This window comes from Ursus arctos, unplaced genomic scaffold (assembly GCF_023065955.2).
Source record: "Ursus arctos isolate Adak ecotype North America unplaced genomic scaffold, UrsArc2.0 scaffold_14, whole genome shotgun sequence".
NCBI classification, from domain to species: Eukaryota; Metazoa; Chordata; class Mammalia; order Carnivora; family Ursidae; genus Ursus; species Ursus arctos.
In genome coordinates, this window is record NW_026622808.1 from 34,857,443 (window position 1) to 34,867,618 (window position 10,176).

The 10,176-nt window shown below is 62.0% G+C and overlaps 1 protein-coding gene across 1 annotated transcript; it reads right to left on the reverse strand.

Annotated features, from left to right (window-relative positions):
- Positions 1–666: 666 nt before the first annotated feature.
- On the reverse strand, positions 667–8,057 carry DUSP7 (dual specificity phosphatase 7). The gene is made up of 3 exons (XM_026500964.4): positions 7,453–8,057; positions 5,514–5,948; positions 667–2,759 (listed from the first exon to the last, which is right to left on the reverse strand). Exons 1-3 carry the CDS (start codon positions 7,967–7,969, stop codon positions 2,452–2,454), a joined length of 1,260 nt encoding a protein of 419 aa, XP_026356749.1. The 5' UTR covers positions 7,970–8,057; the 3' UTR covers positions 667–2,451.
- Positions 8,058–10,176: the final 2,119 nt, after the last annotated feature.

Consider the following 10,176-nt stretch of genomic DNA (forward strand, 5'->3'; position numbering starts at 1 on the left):
AATAGAATATTCTCATCGTGCCCCAAACACAAAAAGCACTGGGTATCTGGGTGTCATTGGTTCCACTTTACAGAGAGGGAAACGGAGGCTTAGGAGACTTGAGGGACCTGAGGCCACCCAGCTCCCAAGTAGCAAAGCTGGGCTGACCTGTCACTAGCCAGGTGTCGCATCCCGCTGGCTTCCCAGGGACTGTGGGGGTGGGGGAGGGTGGGAGCTGGGAGGGATGAGGTGATAAATGCACACACACACACACACACACACACACACACACCCGTTCCACCCACAAGAGCAGTAAGAGGAAAGGTCGGGGCCCCAGGGCCCGGTCAAGAGCCCGAGGCCCGGGGGGCAAATCTGACCAATGGCGAGTGGACAGCCCTGAGCGATTCAGGGTGAGCAGGGGCTCAGGTGTGTGACCTTGGTCCACCAAACCTCTCCAAGCTTCCATCTCCTGTCAACCAACCAGCGAAAGCCCACAGAGAAAGTCCTGAGGCTCCTGCCTGCGTGCCTGCAGGCCGGGGAAATGACACACCTCGGCGCCCTCCACACCAGGTCCGGCCACTCCTCCTCGTCGTGGTCCTGGCTTAGCGGACTTCCACAGAACAGGTGCCGGGACACCGCCCACCTCCCCCCATCCGCCCCCAGACCCTCACTGAACACCACAACTTGTTGTAAAGAAAAAATAATATTTATTTGCAATATAAACAAAGTCCCGTTGCTGGTTCGGGATATATATATGTATGTGTGTGTATATATACGTAGGGTCACAAATTTTCCTTCATAAGATCATAAAGCAAAACTGGCCACCCTCTTGGCGTACTCTCATTTACACAAATCTGACGCATCTTTCTGGGTTTTTCTTTTTAAAAGTAAAAAAGAGAAAGAACCATGTACAGCATGGAAGCTTGTTGTCAATTTCTCGACTGTGGCAAGATTTGAATCCGCTGCCTTAAAGAATCCCTGAAAACCGCCCCGTGAGGTAAGACGCAGTGGGGCAGAGCTTCCGTGGCCTCGCTCGCGTGCCAAGTGCTGGCTCGCTCAGGGACCCCGGCCCGACCACTCACCTCCTCCCGGGCCCCTGTGCAGTCCTGACACCTGGTGGGACTGAGGCTGGAGAAGGAACAAAACTGGAGGAGGATAACGGAATCCGTGGCTTTGTTCTGTGGATCCTGGGAGGGGGGGTGGACAGAGCCCCACGCCCCTTTCTCTTGTCCATCCTCGCCCGTTCCGCCCCTGCCCTGGGATTGAGACAGGTGCGAGTTTCCTGGTAGTAGAAGGCATGGGCAAGATGAGTGCAGGGTCAGCTTCCACGGGACAAGGGGGCTCGAGTGGCAGCCAGACCGAAGCAACAGCCAGGGTGAGGGACAGAAACCAGGAGGCAGGGCTGGGCCTCTACCACCCAGGCCTCCCCCAGCCACTGGGCCTCCACTCTTCAGTCACAAACAAACGGGGGGAGAGAGAGAAAGAGACAGAAAGTAGTGGGTATGGATAGAAAGGGCCCGAGGGCCCAGACCCTCCTACGGGCTGAGCCCAGAGGGCTAATGCTACTGCTTGGCAGGCCCCCACAGCCCCGCCTCCAGCGGGCCGGCCGCAGGGCCTCCCGTCTCCTGCGTCCGGGAGTCTGCAGGGGCCCGCTGGAGGGCCGAGAATGCAAAGGCCACCCGGCAACCCACCCATCACGACTTGCAGAAGTCATCACAGGCAAGTGCAGTGCCACAGGGGCCGGGCCAACAGACATGGGCACAACGGGGGGGGGGGGTGTCTGACGCCAAGAGAGCAGCAAACCACCCCCTTCAAGAAGGGCCTGCTGCAGAAACGGGAGGCTTCACACATGTGCAAAACGCATTTGGTCAAGATCAACACAGGGTTTGTCTTTTCCATTAAAAACAAAAACAAAAAAAACCAATAATTGCTTTTTGAAATAGGAAGAAAAACAAAACTGAGAACACTTCTCTCTCTCGCAGGATCAAGGAAGGGATGAAATACTGGTTTATACAATCCACTGTTGTGTGTAGCCTGAAAATAACACTTTTCATTAAAAAAGAAAAATCAAGAAGAGCTTGAACACTTGTGCTCCGGGGAGCTTGGATTTACCTGCCAAAAGTAAAAAGTAAACTCAGTTCCGTGGATGTGTCTTTAAAAAACAGCCAAACTGGCTGGGCCATCTGCTGATGGAGTGTCCTGGGACAAGGATGAGGCCCTGCTGGCCTCCCGAGGCCATGTGTCCAGAGCTCAGGGCGCCTCCAGAAAGTCCTGCAGAAGGAGGCCTTGCTGGGGGGGTCCACCCGCCCCACGGTGGTGAGGGAAGCTCGGCCACCCGCCCGCCCGGGCCTCCGGGCACCGGCCGTGTCCGAGGCTGTCTGGGTTCCGGCTGGACGTGGCAGGAGTAGGCCGCCCACCTGGCCCGAGGTGGGGGGTTGGGAGGGGCTGGCCCCCGCCACCTGCGCCCCAGCCTCACGTGGACTCCAGGGTGTTGAGTGGGAACAGGTTGTGGTTGGTGGGCGTGGAGAAGTAGAGCTGCTCGCTGGGGGTGTGGTTGTCGCACGGGCTGCTCAGCCCCAGCGTCCGCTCGAAATCCAGCAGCTGCCCCATAAAGTTGAAGTTGGGCGAGATGTTGGACTTTTTCCTCTTGACGAAGTCGTAGGCGTCATTGAGCGACAGGTTCATCTTCTGCATCAGGTAGGCCACGGTGACCGTCACCGAGCGGCTGATCCCGGCCAGGCAGTGCACCAGGACACCACACTTCTTGGAGCGGGCCTCGTCTGAAACACACGGGCATGGGTCGGGAAGGCGCCTCCTCCAGGGAGCCGGAGGTGGGGCTGGGGCAGAGGGTGGCAGGGCCACTGGCCGGTGCTGCCCGACTCTTGGGGGACCTGGTGAAGGCCCACACGGGTGGGACAGCCACGTGGGGTGGAGGTCAAGAGCGTGACTATGGAGAGGGCTCTGCCACGCGGGAGCTTCGAGTCACTGGCCGTCCCTGTGCCTCGGTCTCCTCATCCATAAAACGGGCCCCCGTGCTCACAGGGCTCTTTTAAGGACCTGAGCCAAGAGGGCTCTCCAAACCCTGGCACCAGTGATGGCCACGGTCCCTGCTCGTCCTGCTGCCGCGACAGCCAAGTGCCCGGCCTGTGCTGAGGGTGTCACCCGCGTCCTCTCAGGCCATCTGCACCATGGTCAGCAAGTTCATTTCATAAATGAGGTCACAGATGCAAAGACAGAGTGACAAGCCCAAGGCCACAGACAGGCTCCTCCTAACTCCTAGCACACACCGCGGTCAGCCCACGGCCTGGCGGTGGGGGCCCGGCTCGTTCTCCCGGTGTGGCTCCCATGGGGACCCCCTGAGGGCCTCCTGGGAAACAGGCCTGAGGGGAGCCCTTGAAAAGGAATGGGGGGCCTGGCTCTATACCCGCTCTGCCCTGTCCCCCACCGCTTAGCCTTACTCTTGAACAGCCAGGGATGAGAGGAAGGCCACACCTTGTTTCACAAGGGAGGCTTGCTTGCGTGAGCCCCCCCCACCTCACTTACTAGACGTCCCCCAGCAGGCCCATGCACCAGTGACATCTCCCACCACAGCCAGCCAGGTTCTGCCAACCCTCCCAGCTTCCCTCAGTGCCACTCTGAGACTCAGCCTGACACGCAGTAGGAGCTCAATAAATGCTGGCTGAGCCGCTGAACAACTCAGTTCCGCAATCGCTCCTCCCCTAGGGCCGCCACCTCTCTCCGTGCCACAGCTGTGCCAGGGATGGAGGTCAACAAGAGGCAGCTCTCTGGGGCCCTCAAGGTCCCCACCTCTCTGACTGGGAGCCCGCTGGGAGCCGGGCACACAACTGACACTCAATCAGTGCACTCCCATAAGATGATGCACAGGTCCGCAAGTTGTTCCGCCTCTGGTGCTCATTGCCTCGGGCCTGGCAGAGCTTCCCCTCCTCACCCCCATGAGGGTACCCAGGGCTAAGCATGCAGTAGGTACTTAATCGAGACCCAGGGACTGCCTGGGGGCAAGACTAGCAGGGGAAGAGAGAGAAGTTGCAGCTTGGCGCAGAGGCGTGCTGTCTGACCTTGAGACTTGGGGCTAATGGGGTGGTGGAGATGAGCCTCCAGTGGTGACACACCAGGCTATGGGGAACGCCTGGCCCCCAAACCCACTCCCGGGTGATCCAAAGTGAAACTGCTTCCGCTGGCTTTATTTTTAGCCTTCTCAGGGTGTGGCTGAGCAGCGTGGGGGCTGGGGCTTGATCCTGTCCGGGAGTCCTAGGGGATGCTTGGGCCTCTGTTCCTTCACTTGTTCCCCCGACCCCTACACCCTGTTCTGTCCCCCTCCCCAGGTGCAGAGGGGCGTTCAAGAAGGATAAAGGCACCCATGAGCCAGGCTCAGCCCTGGGAGCCTGGGATCCCCCTCTCTGCTCCCCTGTCTTGTTGGGGGGAGAGAGCAAATGCTCAGGCAGGACCCAGAGACCTCCTGGCCATGGCCTCCCAGCCAGAGCTGGGAAGCTCCCAACAGCCCTGGTCACAGCCCCTCCCCCCAGGCCTCAGCTTCCTTCCTTCCTCCCAGCCAGGCACCTAGTTTTGGTTCCCAGTAAGCGGATGAGGCGGGGAAGCCTCCCACTTCCTGTTATTAAAGCTAGCCCGGCCCAGCTGACACCAAAACGCCCTCCACTGGACACTGCCGCCAGCAGGAGAGGACTGCCCCAGGCCACCTCCTCTCTGCCACCGGGGGCTGGGCAGAAACACAGGGTCACCAGGCTCAGAGAGCCAAGCGTTTACATTCACCCTGATCTTGTAGCCCTCCCTGCACCCTGGGTGAGAGCTGGGGCCAGGAAGAGAACCTGCAGTCTAACAGCCTCCAGCTGGCCACAGAGGAAGCAGGATGGGGAGGTCAAAGATAAGGCAACTCGTGGAGCTTGAGTCAGCTGGGGATGTCGGGGGCTGAGGGCTCTAAGCCGGACAGCAGGACATCCTGCTCTGGGGGAGGCCTCCTATACTCCAAGCGAGCCCCACCGGCTGCTGGGAGCATCTAGGGGCCCTACCAAGTCGCTCCAGCTCACCACGTTCCAACGGCTGCCCATCTGGGCCCGGCCTTTGGCTCCAGGGCCACCCTTCAGCCCCCTCAGGTACAAAATAAAGCCCAAAGAGGCACGGTGGCAGCCCCCTCCTGGGAAACACGTGCTGAGGCGTCATGCAGAGCAAGCAAGACCTGCGGGAGGTCCGCGAGCGGTGATGTTTCAGCTTGCTGAGCCCGAGACAGCAGAGCCAGAAAAACACGAGCTGGACAGTAGAGTCCGCGGGGTGCCAACAGTTGGGGGAAGTCCAGGACTCAGGGGACCACCCAGGTCCTGAGGGCCTTGGTGACTTACAGCAGGCATGGGTTCGGCCACGGGCACATGCTGGCACACGCAGGGCACACGCAGGCTTCGACAGGCCCGGAGGTACGCAGTCAGGCGCCAGCGACACCCAAGTCCCCTACACACCTCGGCGCGCCGGCCCACCCGCCCCGCCCAGAGCACAGCAACACCTACCAATGAAGCTGATGGCCTCGGGGAAGAACTGGGAGAGGTTCTGGCTCCAGTGGTCAGAGATGGGGATCTGCTTGTAGGTGAACTCGCCGCCGTGCTCAAAGGCGTTGGGCAGGTTGGGCGTGACGTTGAGGATATACTTGATGCCGTACTTGCCGAGCACGTCCAGGTTAGTGGAGTCCTTGGCGCAGCCGAGGTAGAGGTAGGGCAGGATCTGGACGGGGAAGGCTGGCTGGCTGGATGGCACAGGGCTGCCGTCCGACTCAGTGGCACTGCTGGGCAGCTCTCGGTCCGACTCCCCGTCTGAGCAGTCAGAGCTGATCCGTAGGCCCCCCAGGCCCAGCACTGAGGTGGGTGGTGAGCCACTTGGTGAGGACGAGCTGTCCACGTTGGTCTCGCAATGCTCTGAATACTCTGTCTGGAACTTGTTGAAACCACCTGCGGCCGGGGGAAGAGGGCCTGGGTGAGTGACTGCCCATGCCTCCGGCCAGTGCCCCCAGACCAATTGGCTGCACGAGACCCACGATGGCTGGGGCTGCCCACGTCAAACACTAGAACACCAACAGCAGCCAACGTGGGTCCTGCCCAGTATGTTACACGTGTGCCTGCTCCTGTGTTCTCTACAGCTATCCTATGACCCACCTGACAGAATGGGAAACTGAGGCCCCGTGAGGTGCAGTAACATGCCTGAGCTCCATACCCCAACCCATAAGGCTTCGGGGCCCCAGCCACACCACCAGCTTTAGGGCACTTAAGGCCAGGCCCCAGCTTATTTGTCTCCCACAGCCGCCATGCACACCTGGCACCCATGGGTGCTCAATAACCGCTAAGTGGTAAAGGAAAGCAGACAACTCCATCTCAGGCCAGCACCTGTGGGTTTGCTAACCCCTCCTACAGATGAGACTGCAGGGGCCAGAGCTGTGTCTACGTCAGTTAGAGGCACAGAGGGCCTGAGCCTCCTGACTGGGAGTCCAGTCCTTGCCCCCCACCCCCAACCACAGTCAGGGAGGGCAGTGGGAAAGTACTGGTTGGCTCTTTCCTCCCACAGTGGCAAGTTCATAAAAGGGGTCCCAACTCCACCTCTCCCCCTTAGAACTCAAGACCCCCAGCCTTGGAAACACAGAGGGGGAGGGCTGCTGGGGCTTTACAGAGACAAGAAATGGGGAGCGCCTTGCAGCTAGGCATGGGCCCTGCGCCCGAGGGTGCCGCAGGCCTCCCCTCCCCTCCCTGCCTGCCCGCCCGCTGCCAGCGAGAGGCCATTTTGGAATGTTAATTGGAAACACCGGCTGCAGCCACTCGCCCCCCAGCTGTCTCCCCCTTCCACTAGCTTTAGGGCAGTAGGCTGGGGACTTGGGGGTCCCGGAAAGCCAGGGAAGGGGACACTGCTTATAGTCCTGCCCCAAGTGCCTCCAAGAGGCTGTGATCCCCAAGTAGTAAGACCAAGGCCGAGATGCCCAGAGTCCCCCAACCCAGACGGTCCCTGTACCTTGGGGGCGGGGATAATGCTGCCAAAGGCTCCTATATCCTGACCCTAGTCTCCCAGGGACACGCATTCTAGGCTGGAGCAGCTAGACCTGGTGCCCTGTCGTCTTTGGGGCCGCAAGAGGCGGCCCCTTCGTCCTCTGAGGGGCTCAGCAGCAGCCTAGGCACTACCATGTCCCCAACAACAGGGAAAAAAAGAAGAAGAAGGAAAGCCCAGGACGGGAAAAGTTTGTTCAGCCCACTCGAATCCTGCCGAGAACGGGGTGCAGAGGGGACCCCCGCGCCAGCCTAAACCCTCACCGCGGGGGCCGAGCTCCCGGTAGAGGCGGATGCGAGCCGGGGGCGACGTGGCGCCGGCCGGGCAGGCGGAGCGCATGGAGAGAAAGCAGCCTCCGGCGGGGGCGTCAGGGAGCCGCGGGAGAGCCCCAATCCCGGACGGGGGTCTCAGTGCTGCCCTCACCTTGGAGGTAGTAGGCCTGGCAGCCGTCGTCGCGCAGCTTTTGCAGGAGCAGGCCAAGCACGGAGGCGGGAGCGCCGGGCTCTGGCTGCCACTCGGCCGTGGCCTCGTCGTAGAGCAGCACGGTGGCCGCCTTGCAGCGCGTGGCGAAGCGCTCCTTGTCGGCGTGGTTGGGGATGATGGAGCGGATGGGCAGGTTGCCCTTGCGCAGGCGGCGCAGCATGAGGCCCGGGATGGCCAGGTTGATGGCCGTCTCGATGTGCGACGACTCGAAGAGCTCGTGCGGCCGGCAGTCGAGCAGCAGCAGGGACGCGCCGCCGCGCGCCTCCAGCTCCTCCTGCAGCCACTCGGCGCTCTTGCAGGGCATGGCTCCCGCACCCGTCGCCGCTCCCGCGCCGGTGCTAGCGCCGGACCCGGACCCCGCACCGGGCTCCGACCCCGCCCCGGTGTCCCCAGCAGCCGACGCCCCCGAGGCCGACATGTGCGCCCGCGCTGGGGGGCCGCGGAGCTGGTTTTTCATGGGGAGCGCGGGCGGCCCGGGGCAGGGGCCGGGCAGCCCTGCCCTGGGACGGCGCCCCGGCCGCGCGGGCCCCAGCCGCGTCTCCGGGCGCCCGCCTCCCGCCGAGCTGCGCGCCCGCCGCCCCGGCCTCCCGGCCTCCGTCCCGCCCGGCCCTCCGCGCGCGCCGCGGCCTGACAGCCCCAATTAAACGGCGGCTCTGGCGGCCGCGCGCCGAGGCGTCCTCCGGGGGGCGGGGCCGCGGGGCCGGCGCCCGGGCTTAAAGGCGCCGCGCCTCCGCCGCCCCTCCCCAAGGAGTACGCGAGCGCGCTCGCGGCCCCGTGCGCCCTGAGACCTGCACCAGCCCGACCCCTCGCCACACCTCGACCCGGACCTGGCTAAGACCGGCCTGGGGTGACCGACCAAGAACCTTCCCCTATGCCCGCGCTCCCAGCTCTTCCGAGTCCTACCGTGAAGGGCTGCCCTAGGGACGTCCTGCGCCTGGCATCTCCTCCCCACTTGCAGTGAAGCAGAGTCTCCCCAGGGATAGGGCGGTAGGTGGGGGCGGTCACGCTGAACCAACATCCCCTCCTCCTGTCTGTCAACCCCATTCATTCATTTTCTCAGCGAGTTCATTCAACAAATGGAAACTGAACGCCTACTACGTGCCAGGCACTGTGCTTAGGAGGTCACCGTTTCAGGCGACTGTCCCTGTGATGGCCACAGGCTCCGAGACCTGAAAGGGGGTCCCACCCCAGCAGGCCTGATTGGGAATCAGCAAACAGGGGACTGGAGGAATAGGAGGACCCAGGGCCGCGGGCAGGAGTGGAGAAATCCTGAAAAGGACCAGCCCTAAGGAGAGAGAGCGAGCCCTTTAAGAAAGCTTTACAAGCGGGGAGGTGACAGGCTCCAAGTGAAGCGCCACGTGACTTTCGCTCGGGGGCGGGTGGGAGGGGAGCTCTCCTTTATCATCAGCTCTCCCTCTCCAACCTCCTTCCCAATGCACCAACCAACTTTCGCGGTAGGCGGGAGTTCATCGCGCGGATGGCCAATCGTGACTGAAGGAGAAGGTTGGGGGGAGGGAGGCGGGGCTCGTCCCCAGTTCCACCCAGCTTGGGGAAGTGGGCGGGGTCTCCACGAGCGCGGTGTATCGGCTCGCAGGCGGGCGGGGCGGAGGAGGTGAATGGAGCCGCAGGTAGCGCTGGAACAAAGCGGCTCGACTCGAGCGGCGCGCGTGCGCACGGACTGCCGCGCTTTCCCCCACGGAGCCGGGGTCATCTGCCCAGAGAGGGAGCTAACGGCTGGGCCCTGCAGTGCGCCCGGTCCGTTCCCAGCGGGTGGAGTGCCTTCACTTCCTGGCGGTTTCAATCTCCCACTCTACCCGAGGCTGCTCGGCACACAGCCACCTTGCCTGGACAGAGCCCAGCAAGCCCATCACAATCTACCCAGCTATAAGGGTACTTCTCTGAGGTCAGGCCCTTGGCTGGCAGTCCGGGTGCTTGTTGTCAGGGACGGAGGCAGCGCTCGGAAAAGAAGCCTGAGCAGACCCACACTGGAGGGGACCTGCTGGCTGATGAATCATTCCTCAGCGGGCTTGTTGATGGCTGGCTGGAGCTTCGGGTACGGCAGTGCCTGATGAGGAATTGGTCACTACTCTCACTAGTGGGAGATGGGAGCCTCCACTGTGTCCCCGCAGTCCCTGTCCCAGCCGTAGTAGAAAGAACCCCCCCTCCCCAGGCCAGAGGAGGGAGGCCCTGCCACCCCTCTCATTAGCTCGAGATGGCTCCCTTGTCTCCCCTTCAGGACTCCTCCAGGGGAACCCTACAGGCTAGAGGAGAGAAATGTGAGGATGTGGGGAAATGGAGAAACTCCCCAGGAGATGGGAGCATCCTCCAGCAGGGGTGTTAAGAAGGGACAGAAGAGTTAGGGTTCAGATGAGTCCAGGAGGAGGGAGGCACTTGAGGAGAAGGTGACAGTGGAAGCAAAGGAGTGGAACAGAATTAATGCATGGCTGTAGGAGCTGCCAGTGGGGCCCTGGGCTCCCACTCAGCTTGGAGAAGTAGCTGAAAGCCTTGGTTTTGGGTGGAAGCCCTGCCTCCAGTCTTGAACAGCTAGACACGGAGCATAAAATGGATCATAGCAGGGATGCCGTGGGTGCCTGTGTATGTGTGTGCATGGGGGGGGGGGGGCACGGAACCCTCTGACTTACAGAGCACAGCAGGAGCTAGCCC

What these genes read in the sequence shown, in the direction of transcription:
- DUSP7 (XM_026500964.4), bottom strand. Translation starts at nt 7,969, where the DNA reads ATGAAAAACCAGCTCCGCGGCCCCCCAGCGCGGGCGCACATGTCGGCC. An exon ending in CCAGGCCTACTACCTCCAAG is followed by an intron (nt 5,949 to 7,452) that starts GTGAGGGCAGCA and finishes CCCCGGCCGCAG; the next exon opens with GTGGTTTCAACAAGTTCCAG. An exon ending in CGAGGCCATCAGCTTCATTG is followed by an intron (nt 2,760 to 5,513) that starts GTAGGTGTTGCT and finishes CGTGTGTTTCAG; the next exon opens with ACGAGGCCCGCTCCAAGAAG.